This window comes from Prenolepis imparis, unplaced genomic scaffold (genome assembly GCF_030444845.1).
Source record: "Prenolepis imparis isolate NDT839.2.m4 unplaced genomic scaffold, iyPreImpa1.0 SCAF_1, whole genome shotgun sequence".
NCBI lineage: Eukaryota > Metazoa > Arthropoda > Insecta > Hymenoptera > Formicidae > Prenolepis > Prenolepis imparis.
The window spans coordinates 24105016-24125883 of record NW_028141159.1 but is presented as its reverse complement, the minus strand read 5'-3'; the positions used below and the strand labels follow the sequence as shown (position 1 = coordinate 24125883).

Below are 20868 nucleotides of genomic sequence, written 5' to 3'. Positions count from 1 at the left end.
TACGAGATTAACTCAAAATTTTTGGAGCGCCGTTTGACCTTAGTAATTTGAATTTTCGAAAACAAAGCTTCTGTAATTTGAATCTTCAAAAACAAAGCCTCTGTTATTCGAATTTTCAAAGACAAAGCCTCTGTAATTTGAAACAAACTGTTAATGTTTTGCATATTAAATGTTTGTTTGAACTTATCTGACATTCTATACACTGTAAAAAATATCCTGAAATTTAATGTACTTTTAATACATTTGTGCGATCATTTTCATAGATTAATTTTATGTTGTAGCTAAATAAACGAAATAGCTAAACCTCAATAATTTGAACTTTATTCTTATATATCTCGATAATTCGAAAAACTTTATAAGTCAAAACCTCTACAATTCGAAGAATTTTTCTCTTCCCTTCAATTTCGAATTAGCGAAGTTCGACTGTACATATATGTATATACACAGGATGTTTCAGGAGGAATGGTCAACATTCTAGATTCTAGGACACACACACACACACACACACACACACACACACACACACACACACACACACACACACACACACACACACACACACACACACACACACACACACACACACACACACACACACACACACACACACACACACACACACACATGATTGTACACATCATTTTAAGCAAAAAAGTTTATATAAACATTTGTCCTATTCTGAACGGTTATAGAGATACAACGTATTCAGTCTTAAGAACGAATTTATTAACATTCATTAACTTATTAGAAACAAATTCTATGAAACAATTACATGAAATTTTAAACTTATAATATATTTGAATAATTGATATTAATAACTAAACAATAATTTCAATTAATTAATAATAAGTTTGGCATAATTGAATATAAACCATTTTAATTACACTAGAAACTAAAAATTTTAAACTAACACAGATTATCAAACATGACCTAATGTTTACATTTGTAACCATTTATTAACCATGGTAACAGGAAATGACGAAAATTTAATATAATTGTTTCATAGCATTTGGTTCTACTAGTAAGTTAATAAATGTATTCTCATTCTTAAACACGTTGTATCTTTATAACAACCATTCAGAAAAAGACATATGTTATAAACATTTTTGCTTAAAATAATGTGTACAATTATGTCCTAGAATGCTGACCATTTCTCCTAAAACACCTTATGTATATATAATATATATATACACACACACTCTCTCTCTTTCCTCACAATAATTAAGAGAAAAAAAATTGTCTAAAAAATAGGCAAATTTTAAATAGCTGTAACTTTTTGTTTCAAAAAATATAAGAATTTAAAGGACCCCGCTTATTATTGACACAGATACACAACATACACACACACACACACACACACACACACACACACACACACACACACACATTCAAGTATATTCAGTTGCACAATAGGCCTGATGATGCTGCTGCCGCTATATCAGTTATTAAGAAGAACGGCTCGTAGAGGTCAAACGATTGATTTTTGGGGATTGTGGCAATGTTGACTTTTGATCAGCATCACATGAACAATATTTCTGCAAAGTTTCAGTTAATTTCACCGAAAGCCAATTTCCATAAGGAAATGGCGGGGTCCTTTTAAAAAAGGGTTTCAAAGCTTGAAATTTCTAATTTCGAAAAGTCACAGCTGTTTTTCATTTTCTTCAATTCTGTACTTTTTACATACATGAAACGACGAACTTAACGAAATGGAAAATTTTCTTTTCGTTGTAGACGTGTCGCATGCACAAAAAGATTTGAACAAGAAATGCTGAAGTCACCCGAACTCCAACGGATTAGCGCCCTCATCTTAGCAGAATTAAAATTGTCGGTAATTATCGACAATTTTAATTCCGCTCTTATCGACAGCAATTTATACAGGGTGTCCGGTTGTTCGCGTTTTACCTGTCGTGGGCGGATAGAGTGGGTTAAGCCGAGTAGAAAAGTCTTGTACCATTTTGCGAAATTCGCAATAATTAATAAGAAATTAATTAAAAAAAGATCGGCTAATTCGCGCGGCTACAAGCACGTGACGAGAAGAGACAGCCCACTCGGGGGTCCAGCGTTATCTGCTGCTCATACATGCTATTATTAGTCTTTCGCAGATTGTTCCTCCCCGCGCTTAGCAACCGCGTAACATTAGACTGTTTCTTTTCGCCGCATACTTAGTAACCATGTAAAACTGGGCTGTCTCTTCTCGCCGCGTGCTTGTAGAGCGCGCGAATTGGTCAATCTTTTTAAATTAATTTCTCATTAATTATTGCGAATTTTGCAAAATGGTAAAGGACTTTACTTCGATTTCACCCACTCTACCTGCCCACGACAGGTGAAACGCGAACCACCGGACACCCTGTATAATTTACATATTACTATATCGTTGTGCCCTGTGCAATGAATAGAAAAATGATAGAAAAAATATTATAAATAAAAATATGTAAGATGTGATTTGCCAGTCGAATTTTTAAAACAAGGTTAAGATTTTACTGACCAACACTGACTAAGACTAATTCTTATATTATAAGACTTTTTATTTGGGAATAATCTCAATTCGAGATTTATTTCCCGATTCCCCTCTAACCCCCCTATAGAATTATAGGCGAGAAAAATATAGATCCGAAAGTCGCTGAATCGGGAATCGAACCCGAAACCTTTCGCTTGCCGGGCGACTGCTCTCACCAACTGAGCTATTCAGACCCTTCGATTCTATACTTTTCTCTGCCTTGATAAACAATTCCAATCAACACCATTATTAGGTCCAGGTGTGTAAATAACAATATGTAAGATGTGATTTGCCAGTCGAATTTTTAAAACAAGGTTAAGATTTTATTGACCAACACTGACTAAGACTAATTCTTATATTATAAGACTTTTTATTTGGGAATAATCTCAATTCGAGATTTATTTCCCGATTCCCCTCTAACCCCCGAATTTGTATTTATATAATATTTTTCTCGCCTATAATTCTATAGGGGGGTTAGAGGGGAATCGGGAAATAAATCTCGAATTGAGATTATTCCCAAATAAAAAGTCTTATAATATAAGAATTAGTCTTAGTCAGTGTTGGTCAATAAAATCTTAACCTTGTTTTAAAAATTCGACTGGCAAATCACATTTTACATATTGTTATTTACACACCTGTACCTAATAATGGTGTTGATTGGAATTGTTTATCAAGGCAGAGAAAAGTATAGAATCGAAGGGTCTGAATAGCTCAGTTGGTGAGAGCAGTCGCCCGGCAAGCGAAAGGTCTCGCGTTCGATTCCCGATTCAGCGACTTTCGGATCTATATTTTTCTCGCCTATAATTCTATAGGGGGGTTAGAGGGGAATCGGGAAATAAATCTCGAATTGAGATTATTCCCAAATAAAAAGTCTTATAATATAAGAATTAGTCTTAGTCAGTGTTGGTCAATAAAATCTTAACCTTGTATTATAAATAAATATTATTAAGAATAAGAATTATTTTAAAATAATAAAATCAAAAAGACTCTAATATATAAAAATACAAATTCGGGTATAAAGAATTAGTAAAGGCTAATAAGCTAGTAAACCCTTTATACTCGAATTTGTATTTATATAATGTTTTTTCGATTTTATTATTTTAAAATAATTCCTATTCCTAATATTGTTTTTATTTCTAATATTTTTTTTGTTGTGCGTAGGGCCTAACAGATGCGTGGTCTGTCGATAGGTGCGTCGTCGCATGCAAAGAAATGACGCTCGCACTTATTTTTTCTTCTCTCTCTTGCTCTCACTCTGGTTTTATTTATATTTTATAATATATTTAGAGAGAGAATGATAGAATGAGCCCCGTCCGCCGCCCATTCTCGTGAGACGCAACCAACAAATTCAATTTTCGTCTCTCCGTAGATATTTTAGTTTGTACACTACGCATGTAAATGCATCTTTTTCTTTAGAAAAAATGCTATTTTTCGTATACATGCAGTAATAAGTGCATTGTATTTTATCTCTCAAATTTATTACACTACACATCAATTATGATTTGAAAAATCTTATAATTGATTTGTTTATGGTATGATAACAATCATTTATTGTCTTGGAAAAAGCGACAATTTATCATTTTATATAATGGTGAGAAAATGACGTCCCATGCGCTTTACGTCACGAGAATGTTTCTTCACAAGGATTTTTCCCCAAAACTACATCTGTGGCAAAGGCCGCAGCGTAAATTCTACAACACAAATTATCCGGTTGTGTTTGTACTTTTTCAAAAATTATATCATTTACGTTTATTTTAGGAAAACGCTTGTGAATATAATTTTTTCCCTTTACTGCCAATTTTTTATATGTACAGTTGGGTATGCTGTCATACACGCGAAGTTTTATGCCGTCGAAAAAAATGCATCGCCAGTGATCAGTACAATTCCCTCCAATGATTTGTAAGCTTTTGCCAGTATCATTGGCTGTAATTAGTTCTGGGAATTCTATGTACTGAACGCTTTGCGTTGTGAAACAAGAAGTTTCTCTAACGATGCGTAAGAATCTATCTAACGATTCATCGTTGAGTTTGTTCTGTGCAGGCAAAACATTCTCTTCCACCGAATAAAGAGGAGCAATTGTATCATCCAAAACTTTTCGACGTTTCGCTATTTCATTTTTAGTCAATCTTTGTTTATTCTTTGAATAACTGACTAACAACCTACGGAAGTGTCACTCACCGATTTTAATGAAACTTTGCACATTTGTAGAACTATGAAAAATATTCGATACGTATTTTTTTTTATCGGCCAAGGTTCGCTTTGAAGGGTTGAAACGACAAGGGTTGGATTTTATGCACCAGGTGGAATAAGTTGAATATTTCAAGACATTAAATAAGTATAGGGGTTTTTTGGGGTCGCCGAAACTGAATCTGATGTTAAAATTGTGGAAATCAAAATGGCCGACCCAATATGGCCTCCAGGTACATAAAAAAAGTGTTCAGTTCGGCCTTGTAGGGTATGGAAATATTGTAAAAAATGTTAACTTGAATTTCAGTGTTTCTCAAGGTTATTGATATCGCTAATCACAATTCTGATTTCGAAATTTTACGCAGCAACAATGTTACCAACGTAAACTGCAGTACGAATATCAGCAGTTACATTCATGCATAAAACTTTGGTACATGGTAAAAATATTTGATACAACATACCCTACAAGGCCGAACTGAACACTTTTTTTATGTACCTGGAGGCCATATTGGGTCGGCCATTTTGATTTCCATAATTTTAACATCAGATTCAGTTTCGGCGATCCCAAAAAACCCCTATACTTATTTAATGTCTTGAAATATTCAACTTATTCCATAAAATCCAACCCTTGTCGTTTCAACCCTTCAGAGCGAACCTTGGCCGATAAAAAAAAAATACGTATCGAATATTTTTCATAGTTCTACAAATGTGCAAAGTTTCATTAAAATCGGTGAGTGACACATCCGTAGTTGTAAGACGCAATTGCTATCTTGCTCTGTATCAGTCAAAACAGCAGTATTTGTCACGTCTGTTAGCAAAATGTTTTTTTTAAATTGTTTGCTTTCAATATCTTTTTTTTCTATACTATTTTTTTGTATAGTTTGCAGCATGCTAATTTTCTTTTTAAACGCTTTTTCTTGAGCATCTATTATATATTCTGGGTTTCTAATAGGCATATGCCTATTGTGACGGCTATCCAAAATTTCTGGAAGCATGCAGTCATAATAGAAACGTATTAGGAAAGGCAGAATTTGATCTTCCCAAAAGTCTTTGTCTCTATTGATTGTTATAGTTTTTAAATTTTTGGGGGTCCATATTGTAGCAGAATTACGATTGCTATGTACATCGCGGTAATAAGATAAAGGTCAAAGGATGCCGCGAGTCGCGAGTTGTTTAGGCGACCGCACAACGCCGCGGTCTACCCTTATGATGCGTAAGCGACGAAAGCCGTCACTATCAGTTTATCTTGGCGGAGCGCTGTAAACAGGCGGCCGATCCTTATTCGATTTCAAGAGCGACCGACCAGCGATTAGCATTAGACGGCGGGTCTTTTGATTTACGATAAACAACCACCTAGATAGCGAGCCCGAGAACGTCTCGAGCGCACTCCTCAGTTAAGACTTGTCGACGTCGGAACAGCGCTCTGTGTACACGAAATATACCTCTCAAATAAATGTGGTTTTAATTAATTTACTACTCTCTACAATAATTACACCTTTGCCCCTACAATATAGCGAATATGCAATAATTTCGCTGCGTTATATTCAACTGCCCTTGAATTTGATAAAAGAATCGATGATTTTGATTCATTTTATCATTACATTTTTTGTCAAATATACCTTTTAGTAAAGGCAATTTTTGTACTGCCTCATCAGCTGTTAAATTCTCAGCTGATAGAGGACATTTTATCTCCACCAGACCATCTTCATCAATAAGCCCATCGGGAGAAGCACCCAAGCATGGATTGTCATTATCAATAAACAATCCACATGGTTTAATTATTTTATTTATTTTTGCAGCCAACTCTATCCTGGCAACTTCCTCCTTATCGCGACCATATTTAATGGCTGCAGTGTCAATGTGTGGAGGATACAAAATGCTTTTCACAGTCGTTGCACAAGACGTTGTTGATCTCATGCGATATTATAAGAAATACTTTGTGATAATATTCCCGAATCAGGATAGTTTATAAATTGAAAGGTTTATTACTAAAGAAAGCAGAGATACATTTTAATGGATTAATATTTAATTTGTATTCGACTCAACTGAGTCGATACTGTAAAAGTTTTACAAAAGAAAAGAAAAGATAAGAAAAGATGTACAAATCCAATATAAAGATAATAGTTTCAAATTGAACAATAGGTTCGAAATATCCGGAACGAATGCGAAGTATCGGCCAAACGAACAAAGTTCTCAAAAAAAGCGATCTTGCCTAAATTCCCGAAAATATATGTCAATTGCTTATAACTGCCGTAAATCGAGTGTCAAGTCGATGTCGATCCGCGCTCTCCGTATCCTCGCGCCAGGGCGCGAGAGCCGTCGATCGGTGGGAGTAGAGCCGGGGACCAGGTGGGGGTCTGGAGCAGTAGCGTAGCTTTTTTTAAGTAAATTGCGGCTCCAGAAAAATCCCTTACAGCTCGACCAGCCTGACGTCCACATTCGTCCCGGATGTATATGGAGATGATTCCAATATTCTTTTTTTTTTTTTTTTTTTGAGAGAGAATTATCTCATTCTCTTTCCTAAAACACAAATATAATTTTTGTTTCAAGGTTGTCTTAACACTTAATAATAAAAGTTAATATATACATATATATGACGTTTAAAATAATTCTTAATTCTAATTTCGGTATTTATTATATAGTGTCTATGAACACTTCTAACTACTACAAATGTACGCTGCATATTTTATTCATCGGCCGAATTAATGACGGGTTTTATCCACGGTTTTAATTTGTCCGATGATAATATGGTGTTGTACGGCTTTTGAGTAATATTAAAACCGGGGATATCCGTAATCACGTAACGATTCTTGTTTAGAACCTTGGTGACCTGGTAAGGTCCTTTATATTTTGCCTTTGTCTTTTGACTAACTCCTATTTTTGGTCGGAGATCTCTGACTAAGACTAAATCACCTTGACTATAGCTTGTCGGTTTGCGATGATGTTTATCATAATACATTTGTAAGATCGCCGGGCGTTCAGTTAAAAGAGTTTTTTATTTTGATAGGCACATAAGCCGGTTTAATAAATTGAAGTACTAGAAATTGAACAAAATGTAACGCGAGCAGTCTTTTGTTCACGCTACTTATCGTTCTCGAACTTTCGATGCTTATCGACTACGCAGTCCTTCGCATATCGACTTGCTTCTCTCACACATTCCTGACTACTCTCTTCTGATTTCGTCAGCCTAAATCGCGTACATCGATAGGTAGAGGGGGGCGGCGCCTTACCTGTCGCGCTCCCCTTTTAGGCGGGTTTATATGAATATATTTAACGGTGCCTAGGTACATCTAGGGCTTGCGCTTACAGTTTTTCGGCCATTCTGACCGGTAGTTCGTCCTCGAACTATATTTATAATTATAATAATGTTACAATCTTATTACTACACTTAATGATATTAACAGTCTTTATTAATACTGTTTAATAATATGATAATGTTTAGAAATCTACCGTCAAGATCGTTACCGAAATATCGCGAAAAGAAAGGTCAAAAAACATTTAACGCCAAGATTCGAACGACTGGCTTATTTGTTCCTAAATGTTAAATTATAAAATATTTGCTTAACCGAACAAAAGGTGTTTGCGTCGCGAGCTCCGGTATTTCGCGTTTTTTGTCACCTTCGACACAAACAGCCAAGCGTTTTTCGAGGTTTTTTGGCATCCCTCGTGGCCGTTTCTGATTGGCCAGCATCGATCCCGCGATCGCTGCTACCAATCAGGGGACTTTTTGTTTCGCCCCAATTTTGCGTGATAGCGGCGAGAGCGAAAGTTTTACCCTCAGTGTGAGACGAGAATTTTTTCGAGAGAGAATAAAGAATATATAAAGCAAGATTATTATAAGTCGCGTGTTGAACGATATCGATTCAGATAATCGCGTCCAGTGACTGGTTCGTCGTTTTCATTACAATAAATTCGCTTGTTAAACTTATTACGACTGCCGTTACTCTCTCTGACCGACACTCCCGCATCCAGCTCATAAATAAATAATTGCGGTGTCCGCGCGAAATATCGAAGGCACGTGGACAGATAACGTTAATATTAAGGATATGTTTATTTATCGTATACTTTGACTTTGGTATCGTATTATCTTATATAATAAAAGAAATATTTTTTTTTTTTTTTTTTTTTTTTTTTTTTCGAACAAAATAACGTTTTATTCGACAATTAATTTTCGCCAATTCATATCCAGGGTTTTAGTTTATCGGAAGATAGAATGGTATTCAAGGGTTTCGACGTTATATCCGGGGATATCCGCGACAACAAATCTATTTTTCTTTAAATCGGCTTTAATTTGATATGGCCCTTTATATTTAGGTAATAATTTTTGGTTAACACCGGGCTTATGTTGCAAAATTCTTATTAATACGAGATCTCCTTCTTTATACTGCGTAGGCTTCTTATGTTTTTTATCGTACTGCTTCTTATTATATTCTTGTACAGCGCGGTTTACAATCTGAGCAGAATCGCGTGATTCTATCCTTTCCTTCTCGATATCCGTATCTACTTTGGCCAGTCGATCAATTAGTTCTCGAAGTTCGTTATCCGATTTTTGCCGCTGGTCATATCCTAATAGTATCTTACTGGGTGTTGTATCAATAGATTTATGCCAAGTATTGTTAATAACAAATTGTACGCGTCCTAATACATTTTTCCATTGAGTAGTTTCTTCGCATACCTTCGCTAGAGTAGACTTTAAAAAACGATTAATCTTTCGACTTGACCGTTAGCCCAAGGAGAAGCAACGGCAGTTAGCACGTGTTTAATTTTTCCTTCGTTTAGAAAAGTAGTAAAGCTTTTTGACGTAAAAGCGGTTCCTCGATCGCTAATTATTCTTTCAGGGATTCCGAATAAATCAAAGAGAATAACTAAGCATTTAATGACTTCTTCTGTAGTAGTTGATTTAGTTGCAAAAAGCCATGTAAATTTAGTGAAAGCGTCTACGATAACTAAAATATATTTATAGCCATATGCTGCCGCTTCTAATGGACCGAAATGATCTATATGTAGAGTATGTAATGGTACAGCAATTTTCTCAAAAATCTCTAGTTCTCCTTCAGGTTTACCTCCCACCAAAGAAAAACTTAAACACTTTACACAATTTTCGATATATTGCTTTACCCGTAATTTCAGACATGGGAACCAGTAATGACTCAAAAGGCCATGTATAGTTTTATCAATGCCGACGTGACCCATTTCGTCATGATAGACCCGTATAACGTTATTAATCATGTTTTCGGGAACGACAAATAAATCTTTATCCTTGTATCTGCGAAATACCAGACCTTCATTTAATGTAAAATGTTTATGCTCTCTGGTTTCCAATTCTTCGGCTAGCTCTTTAATTTTAGCGTCGGCTAACTGTTTATACATTAATTCGTCTTCAATGGAAATTACATTGATGTTCGCTACATAACGGCTGAGACAATCTACATGTGCCATTTTTCCGGACGCTCTATGAATTAATTCAAAGTTATAATTTTGGAGTGTCAAACTCCATCGAGCTATTCGTGGATTTATATTTATTTTTTTCATAGCAAGAACCAGGGAATTACAATCAGTTATAATTCGGAAGTGTATACCTTGTAAATAAACGTGGAATCGCTCGACAGCTTTTACAATAGCGAGAGTCTCAAGTTCATAGCTGTGACAATTTTTTTCACCCTCATTCGTCGCACGACTGAAATACGCAATAGGACCTAGATGTTCGTTAGTCTGTTTTTGCATTAATATTGCGCCGAATCCGTGGCTACTTGCATCTGTGTGTAATTCGGTATTCGCGATCGGGTTATATATGCATAATACGGGCGGAGCTATTAACTCGGTTTTCAACTGCTCGAAAACTTGCAAGCACTTTTCATCGAAAATAAACTTTTTATTTTTCTTAACTAATTCTTGCAAGGGACCAACTTTCAGCGCATAATTATTTATGAATCTTCTAAAGTAATTTGTTAATCCTAAGAAGCTCTGTAATTCTTTAACGTTTTTTTGGTTGAGGAAACTCTATTATAGCTTGTACATGTCTTTTACACATAGTAATACCCCTATAAGAAACTAAGTATCCTAAATATTCAATTTCTTTCTTCAAAAAAGTACATTTTTCTAAATTCAATTCTAATCCGTATTCTTTCAAACGTATCAATATTTCTTTTAAGATTTGCAAATTCTCAACAACAGAAAACGTAGGAATCAATATATCATCTATGTATATTAAAACTTTATTCGCACGTATCATGGGATCAAATATTTGTAAGATTCTTTTTTGGAATTCGGCTGGTGCCTCAGAGTATCCAAAAGGTAATTTGGTAAATTCATATTGATCAGAAGGGGTACTGAAAGCGAAATATTTAGTACGATCGGGATGGATTGCGAGCTGATGGAAACCATCCTTTAAATCTAGTTTAGAAAAGATCTGTTTATTTCCTAGTTTATCTAATTGATCCTCTATTATAGGAAATGGATACTTTTGAGGATGTATTCGTTGGTTAAGTGGTCTAAGATCTACACACATTCGCTTCTTTCCATTTCTTTTCGTGACTAAAATTACACGCGCGCAATACGGTGAAATGCTCGGCTTAATTATCTTACGCGTTAACAAATCATCTATAATTTTTTGGAGCTCATCTTTTTCGCTAAATGACATACGTCTCGGTGCATATCTAAATAATGAACTATCTTTTAAATATACTTGTACATTGTGGTTATCATTCACTTTCTCTATTTTCAATTTATCTACTTCTTCAAAAATATTTAATAAATTTCGTTGATCCTCGATATCTAAATCTTTGTCTAAATTTTCTATTATAATATCGCGAGGTTCTCTAGTTTCAATTGCATTAATAGTCAAGATATCTTGAACTATTTGTTTAAAATTATCAATATGTTCAAATACAAAATTATTTTTATAATATATCAATCTAAGGCCGGTATTCATAGTCGGTTCTTATATTTAAGAATGTCTTAAGTACAATCTTAAGATGTGATTAACCAATCACAGAGCCGTATTTGCATCTTAAGACATTACTTAAGACGGTCTTGAAATAAGAACGGACTATGAATACCGGCCTAAGATTCGAATTATTTATGAATTCGCGACCAATTATGACATCATAACGCATCGTTTTATCATCGACAACTAAAAGAGAAATATCATACCACGTATCTTTTGTACAATCGAGAGTGATTTGATCATATATTTTACCATAGACTACTATCGGTGACTCATTTATACCTTTATAATTAATTTCATTTTTAACTCTAAATAATTCTCTATTGCTAAACAATTTTTAATACACCGATTTTTTAATTAAATTAACCGGGCTTCCCGTATCAATTAATGCTTTTATCGCGACATCCTTATTATTAATTCTACGGATAACAATGTAAGATCTCGCCTCGGAATTTGCGTCGATCTGCAACACGTCATCCGCTGACAGCGTCGTAGCCTGTGGTACGGACGTGGAAGAGGGGGCAGCAGGGTCCTGCAGATCACTCAGGCCGCAACTTGTCGAGCCTCTCTTTTTGGACAAGTGGTGCTGAGATGTCCTGTCTGTCCGCACTTGAAGCAGATAGCCTTTGCAATTCGGCAGTCTTTCGATAGGTGTCCAGGATTTTTGCAGGTAAAGCACGTTTTCTCGGTAGCTACGGATGCCTTTTCACTATCAACTCTTTTTGAAGAATTTTTAGGAAATTCTCCTCTTCGTGTAATGACGCTGTCTTCAGTTATCCGGCGCACATGATCGATGAAATCAGGAACATTATCGAACCACGTGTTCAGAACCATCCTGCGCAGATTGAAGTCCTTCACTGCGTCGGCTAAGAGCTCTATTTTCTCTTTTTCTGAGAGCGACAACATCTGCATGAGGTTCAATTTTGCTTCCGCGTACTCAATGAATTTTTCTGTATATGATTTCCATATACGCGCGCTGATCCGTGCCATGGTAGCGGAGTATGATTCTTTCCGCTCGAAATATCGCCTCAGTTGGAACTTAAAGTCTTCCCACGTAGACATCGAATCGAGTGGTTGTCGGTTGTACCATTTTAGAGCGCGATCTTTTAATTGACTCACCGTGGCAAGCAACAGGACGTCACTGCTGAATCGATAGGTCCGCGCGAGGTTAGCAATTCTCTCTAACCATTTTACGACATTTTCTTCATCTTTGCCCGAAAAAGCGGGAATTAATTTCTCAGCATATTTCACATTCTGCCAGATAGGAGGAGAGACGCCGCTGTTTCTCTCCGATCGTTGCGTGTCGTCTACATTAGCCAGTAATTGATTTGAAGTAGCTTGCGAATTCATTTGCTGCATAGCCTGCATCACTGCATTGACAATCAATTGCATGTCCGGCATTGGACCCACATTTGCAACGTTTTGCGTAGTAGTTGCTCCGGAAACCGTAGTCGGTACTCTTGATTCGCCCCGAGTTGCCTCTCTTATCGGATCGCTCGAATATGGTTGAGATTCTCCTTCAGATGACCCGCCGGCAGGGGATAGGCCGCTCGTGTGTACACCGCCCGCGAGGGAAGGGCCCCTCGCGCTCTCAGGATTTGCGTTCGGCCACCCCTGTAGATCGTAATGAGCAATAATGTTGCTCAAAATATTCTCTCGACTACCTTTAGAATCGAGTTTTAACGTTGATGCTAGAGATCTCATCTCATTTATCGTCATCGATTCTACTTTCTTTTGATCCATAATTATTCAGTGGCAGGTATCCGTTTGCTTCGCTTTACCGACCCGAAAAAAATTTTTTTTTTTTTTTTTGACAGCCAATGGCCCTCTCTCGATTGTTACTTTTATTTCTGCTGAGTCACTGCTCCAAGACCGAAGACGAGAACCTTCTAGGCTATGACGTAGTTCCGGTTCGCCAACTTTCTTCGTGGCACGTGGCGCTATCGAATGTTCTGGAATTCTATCAGCTCGTAACTTATCACCAATTTTCTTCGCGACAACCGTTCTAATTGTTCACTTATTTCGACAGCAATTTCACTAGATTATTTCCGATTTTTTTTTTTTTTTTAATTTAAAGTTTACTCAGAAAATATGAGCTTTAAATTTAATTTAGATTCACACGTACGCGAATTATCAGACAGTATCCCACTTCTGAAAAATTAATGTCTGTAAGATCGCCGGGCGTTCAGTTAAAAGAGTTTTTTATTTTGATAGACACATAAGCCGGTTTAATAAATTGAAGTACAAGAAATTGAACAAAATGTAACGCGAGCAGTCCTTTGTTCACGCTACTTATCGTTCTCGAACTTTCGATGCTTATCGATTACGCAGTCCTTCGCATATCGACTTGCTTCTCTCACACATTCCTGACTACTCTCTTCTGATTTCGTCAGCCTAAATCGCGTACATCGATAGGTAGAGGGGGGCGGCGCCTTACCTGTCGCGCTCCCCTTTTAGGCGGGTGAATATATTTAACGGTGCCTAGGTACATCTAGGGCTTGCGCTTACACATTTTATTATATTGTCTCAAATTTTCATTTGCCTGAAGGGCAATATCTCGAGACTTATCTCTTTGCTCGACAATATCGTTTTGTATATCTAACTAAGCATCGAGAAATTTTTTAAGTTCTTTGTCTTCGTGACCGTGCTGGTCGTATCCAAATAACAGCTTCGACGGAGTTGTTTTTACCGATGAGTTGACAATATTATTTACCACGTATTGAATTTTATCGACCTTGTCTTTCCAATCCGTAGGAGTTTCTATAATCTTTGTTAGGCTACTTTTAAAAAATTGATTTATTCTTTCTATTATTCCATTGGCCCAAGGTGATGCGACGGCCACCTTATGGAATATTATGTTTAAATTGTCTAAAAAAGTAGTAAATTCGTTTGAGGTAAACGCGGATCCTCGATCCGAGACTAATTTTATCGGCTTCCCGAAAATATTAAATAATAATTTTAATTTCTCGCAAGCTTCTTTCGCGTTCGTTGTTTTCGTCGCGAATAAAAACGTGTACCGCGAAAAAGCGTCTATTACCGCGAAAATATATTTATATTCGTCTAGCGTCTCTTGTAGCGGGCCGAAATGATCGATATGAATAATTTCAAACGGTTTCTCCGGTGCTTTATCTATCTGAGACTCGCCTTCGAATTTATTCACCGAGGAATTAGCCAAAAGACAAACGAGACAATTATCAATATAGTCTCTCACTCGTTTCCTCAGCGATGGAAACCAATAAGTCGGGAGAATGCCTTGCACAGTTTTTTCTAAGCCGCAATGGGCCATTTCGTCGTGATACGTCCTAATAATATTCGTGACCATCGATTCTGGTATTGCAAACCGAGAACGATCGGGCGCTTTTCTATATACAAGCCCGTCAATGAGCTCGAATTTCTTGCTGTCCGCGTATTCTAATTCTCGGGCTATCTGTTTCAAACGCGAATCTTCTAATTGTCGAAATTCAAGTTGCCTTTCGAGGGGCAACATTTCTACCAAAAATACCTGACGGCTCAATGCATCCACATGAGTCATGCGTTTTCCGGGACGGTGTTCTACTTTAAATCGATAATTTTGTAGCACCAAAGTCCATCGGGCGATTCGCGGATTCAGGTTTGCTTTATTTATCGCGTATACAAGCGCGTTGCAATCTGTTATTACAGTGAAATCTAATCCGTAAAGATATATATGAAAACGTTCTATTGCCCTAACAATCGCAAGCATTTCGAGTTCGAAGCTATGGTAATTAGCTTCCGCTTTATTAGTCGCTTGACTAAAATACGCAATAGGGGGCCATTTACCGTCGCATTGTCGCTGTAATAAAATCGCTCCTAATCCTATCGAACTCGCGTCCGTGTGTAGTTTGGTCGACGCCGCCGGATTATATAAACGCAATGTAGGATACTTTGTTAATTCGTCTTTTAATAATTCGAACGCTTGCATGCAGCTTTGATCAAAAGTAAAGTTAACAGATTTTTTAAGCAAGTTAAATAACGGCTTCGCTTTGTGTGAATAATTTTTAATAAATTTGCGAAAATAATTTGTCAAACCTAAAAAACTTTGCAGTTTCTGAATATTATTTGGCACTGGAAATGCTTTTATTGCCGCGGTATGACGATCGCTCATAGAAATTGAATTATGTGAAATTATATATCCGAGATATTCAATTTTCTTCTTTAAGAACTGACATTTTTTATAATTTAGTTCAAAGCCGTATTTTTTCAAAGTTAACAAAACTTGTTTTAATATTTTTAGGTTTTCTTCCACCGTAGCTGATGCAATCAAAATATCGTCGATATAAACTAGGATTTTATCCTCGCGAATTAACTCCTGTAGTATCTGAACAATGCGTTTCTGAAATTCGGCCGGGGCTTCCGAGTATCCGAATGGTAATCGCACGTATTCGAACTGCCCGTCGGGCGTCGCGAAAGAAAAGAATTTAGTAGAATCCGGATGGACTTTGATTTGATGGAACCCGTCCTTCAAATCTAACAATGTGTAAATCGATTTATTTCCTAATCGAGTCAAGCAATCCTCTATTAGCGGAAACGGATATTTTTGTTTTATTACTCGCGCGTTTAGCGGACGCAAATCGACGCATAAGCGCAAATCTCCGTTTTTCTTTTTCACGGGGACGATACACGCGCAGTAAGGCGAAACGCTCTGTTTAATTATTCCGCGAGACAAAAGATCGTCCGTAATTTCTCGGATTTGCAACCTTTCCTGATACGCGAATTTTCTAGGCGCGAAAGCATAAGTTGAGGAATCTTTTAAATTTACTGACACCGCGTAATCATCCTCGACTACCGGTACTTGTAAAGATTCACTTTCGAGAATTATTTTTTTTAATTCAGATTTCGCGTTCAAATCACAATCTATTTCGCTATCATCTATAATAGTTTCTGTTGTGATATCGGTATAACAAACGTCGGAATTTAATAATAACTGAGCGAAAGTCGGGCTAGGTTTATTCGCGCGGTATATCAATGTTAGTTGATATTCTTCAAATAAATCACGGCCAATTACAATGTCAATCTCCGCGAAATCCGGACCGACAACGTACAACATTATTTCAAATGATTTTCCTCCGAAATTTTCAAAGCAAATGCTCGACTTTATTTTACCGAGAATTTCGATCGGCGTTTGAGGAAGTGCGTGAAATTTACGGTCAACTGGCTCTAAATCTTCTTTAGTTACTTCGGAAAATTTTCTCAAATTGCCAAGCGAAACAAACGAAGCCGGACTCCCGGTATCAATTAACGCATTAAGCGAACATGTAATATTATTTAAACTACTTATTTTAATTATAGGACCGTCTAAATGCAACTTATCTGTACATTTCTCCTCATCCTTGGGTTCCTCCGAGACCGTAGCAGTGTCGGATGTTCCGTTTTTCAGAGATTTATTAACGCGATCTTTAGGGATCTAGTGAAGCAAAAGATTGTATTAATTTATATGGATGATTTAATTGTGCTCTCAGCTAACGAGGATGAAGGATTGAGAAATCTAAAGATTGTTTTAGACACTGCGAGTCGAGCCGGTCTAACGATAAATTGGAAAAAGTGTTGTTTTTTGTGTCGCGCGGTAGAGTTCCTCGGACATGTTGTCGAGAACGGTACGATACGACCGTCGGAACTAAAAACTAAAGCGGTTGTATGTTTTCCGGAGCCAGAGAATATGCGACAAATACAATCATTTTTGGGCTTGAGCGGCTATTTTCGTAAATTTGTTCCGGGATATAGCGCGATTGCGCGTCCGCTGTCGAATTTGTTGAAGATGGTGAGGTTTCAATTTGGTGCAGCCGAGAGAAACGCCTTCAAGCAATTAAAGATAATATTGAGCGAGAGGCCAGTATTGAACTTATTTCGAGTAGGCGCGGAGACCTAATTGCATACCGACGCGTCCATGTACGGATTTGGAGCAATACTTCTCCAGAAAGATAGCGAGGATCAAACATTGCATCCAGTGTACTATGCGAATGGTAAAACCACCCCGGCGGAAGAGAAATATTCGAGTTACGAGTTAGAGGTTCTAGCAATTGTAAGAGCGCTTAAGCGATTTCGCACATACTTGCTAGGAATAAGATTTAAAATTGTAACCGATTGTCGAGCATTTACACAGACGATGTCGAAAAAAGATCTTTGCGTGCGAGTAGCTAGGTGGGCGTTGTCGTTAGAGGAATTCCAATATGTAATAGAGCATAGACCAGGCAAGAGCATGACGCATGTCGATGCTCTCAGTCGGAATCCGTTACCGACATGTTTAATAATTAGTGAATGCGAGAGAGGACTGCTTGCGCGATTAAAGAGAGCCCAGAGCGCGGATGACGACTTGCGAGGGATATTCGAGGCGATCGAACAGGGCCGATCCGAGGGCTATTTGGCTCGAAGCGGAGTGCTCTACAAGGAAGATGACGGTGACATAAAGTTGGTCGTTCTCAAGGCCATGCAGCTGCAGATGGTCAGGAGAGTGCACGAGCAGGGACACTTTGGAATCGCAAAAACGGAGGCACTTATAAGGAAGGATACCAAATTTACGTTCTAAGGTCGAGAATGTTCTGCGAAATTGCGTTCCGTGTATTCTAGCGGAGCGAAAGCACGAAAAAGCAGAATGTTACTTGAGTCCGATTAACAAGGGAGATGCGCCGTTAGATACCTTCCATATCGATTACTTGGATCCTTTGCAATCAACCAAAAAGAGTTATGCGCACATTTTTGTTGTCGTGGATGCGTTTTCGAAATTTGTGTGGCTGTATGCGACCAGATCAACGAGCGCAGCAGAGGCTATCGAGCGACTACGGAGACAGTCATCTACATTTGGTAATCCGAGAAGAATCGTATCGGATAGAGGTGCCGCCTTTACATCGAGAGAGTTTAAAGAGTACTGCCAGTCAGAAAACGTAGAACATCAGCTGACGACCACAGGAGTGCCGCGAGCGAATGGTCAGGTTGATCGTGTAAATCGCACGCTTATACCGTTATTAGCAAAGCTGTCGTCTCCAAAACCAAACAAGTGGTACAAATATTTGAGCGCTGTGCAGATGTGCTTGAATGCGACAGTACAGAGGAGCATCGGAATGACGCCTATTGCTGGGCGTTCACCCACGCATCAGGAACAACCCTGATGTCAGAGAGCTACTTGAGGACGAAATCGTTGTGTCTTTCGATGACGATCAAATATAGTTGCGAGCAGAGGCCAAACAGAATATCGAGAAAATTCAGCAAGAGAATAAGAAGACCTACGACAGGAAAAGGAAAAAACCTTTGAACTATCGCGAAGGAGATCTCGTTGCAATTAGACGTACGCAGCAGGGTCCTCACTCAAGTTAGCGCACAAATATCTTGGACCGTACGAGATTATAAGAGTTTTGCGCAACCATCGCTATCTGTTGCGCAAGGTCGGCGAAAGTGAAGGTCCCATCCAGACATCATCGGCCGCTGATTATATGAAGCCCTGGATACAGGATGACGACTATGTATCAGAGGACAACGAAGACGACGAGCGGTCGGGGCGACCTTGATTTCAGAATGGCCGAGTGTAGGATGTTAGAATTTCGCGGGTCCTTATCGCGCGTGCGGCATTGATCAGCCAATATCGGCGTAACACGCGAATTCGCGTGCGTGAGCGAATTGCGCGAGGAGAAACACATATGCGAGACGCGTGAGAGAATAGGAGTCGTCTACGAGATACGAGTGTGAGAATCGCGTACGAGAAGCGAGAGCGAGTTGTCGAGAGAATAGCGAGTGTGTGTGAGACAAAATTGAAGTGTTGCGTTCCGAGATTTTAACTGTTATCTTTCTTTTTGTATCTTATTTTATTTAATTAAACGTCAACCTAAATCAAACTATCCGCCTATCGCTCTATTACCTTTATTAAATATAAAATCCTACACACATATACATATATATAGATGTATTTTTGGTTTAAGTTAGAATAAGTAGCATAAGTGCGTTAAAATAAATGTAAGCTTAGTAAGTATGCGATAAGTTAAGTCAGCGACAAATTATAATAAAAAGCCGCTACCGTTCGAGGACGAACTTTTATTTTCAGAATGGCCGAACCTGTAAGCAATTAAGGAAAATTTAGCTACGGCACTGCAATTCGTTGTTCAATAATCATATCGAATATTTGTCGATATCCGGAAGCTATAGACACCTATCGCAATATTTAGAAATAAAGAAAGGAATTCGGCGGAGAGAGCCGTTGCTTCAATTTGCTCGCGATTTGAGAGGGTCGACGAAGGACAATCGAAGTAAACAGTCGAGGTGTTAGCTATCGAGGGACTGATTGCGATTTCGTGTGAGAAAATATCTGCGTAAAGAGAGAGTCGCGCAAGGGCTCTATTTGCGTGCGTTTTGAGTTAATGTACTAAATCTTTCTTTTGTATCTTCTTTACTAAATCTGTGTCCTTAATTTCACAAATAAAGACTTTTGTTTAAAATTGTTAAATATTCGCTCGAGCTTTAATTTGTGCCTGCACTCTCTTCAAGATCCTTACATATTTTTATTTTTTGCAGCACATCACTAATGCTGTACGGCGGGCGGTGCAGAAGAAAAGGAAAAAAAACAAAAATTTGCTGCGCACCGTTTTACAAGATATGCCGCACCGGGGGCAGGTTACGCTCACAGTTACGTTCCTGGGGCCCTATTCTTGAAATAGTTGCGTATACGTAAGTTGCACAATGCGAATGATCGCACCTGAAAATCCCTAGAACGTTATTCTTGACGGTCGCAACTGAAACGTATACGCAATTTTTCATTCGCAATGCAACGAATGGGTCATACCATACTTTTCAAGAGAAACGTATACGTTTTTAAAGTTTGTTGTCGCTCATGGCGTAATATATGGTTTATAAAAAAATATATATATACGTAGTATATAAATAAACATAAGAAATAAAAGAAATATAAGAAATTTAACGAATTTATGAGATAAAGATATAATAAAAGGCTCTGCCCACAATAAAGAAAATATTAAGAATAAAAATAAATATTAAATATACTAAAGAATAAAAATTAGGAATAGAGATATTAAATGTAACGCACAATGAAAAATAACAAAACATAATAAAATATAAATATTAGAAATTATGTCATTCAGTCATAACATAACCAAAAATATTTATATTTTTATAAATTTGTAAATTTAAACAATATATAGATTTAGACATTATTAACCACATATAATCTTAACCAAGTAAAAAAATCTGTAATCCCAGAGCAATATTTTTATTATCATGT

The 20868-nt window shown here is 37.4% G+C and overlaps 2 protein-coding genes across 2 annotated transcripts in view; both read right to left on the bottom strand.

Moving 5' to 3' along the window:
- Nucleotides 1–6338: 6338 nt before the first annotated feature.
- The window catches only part of LOC145937124 (uncharacterized), a 153867-nt gene continuing 139337 nt past the window's right edge, over nt 6339–20868 (bottom strand). The window contains exon 6 of the mRNA XM_083039997.1: nt 6339–7204. Coding sequence (XP_082896123.1) covers nt 7188–7204 — 17 coding nt within the window. The 3' untranslated portion in view covers nt 6339–7187. The remainder of the gene's footprint in view (nt 7205–20868) is intronic.
- LOC145937108 (uncharacterized) lies at nt 11596–13378 on the bottom strand. Its single transcript, XM_083039975.1, has one exon. The coding sequence runs from the start codon at nt 13371–13373 to the stop codon at nt 12174–12176; it is 1200 nt and encodes a 399-aa protein (XP_082896101.1). The 5' UTR covers nt 13374–13378; the 3' UTR covers nt 11596–12173.

Excerpts from the sequence above, each read along its gene's own strand:
- LOC145937108 (XM_083039975.1), bottom strand. The coding sequence starts at position 13,373 with ATGGATCAAAAGAAAGTAGAATCGATGACGATAAATGAGATGAGATCT.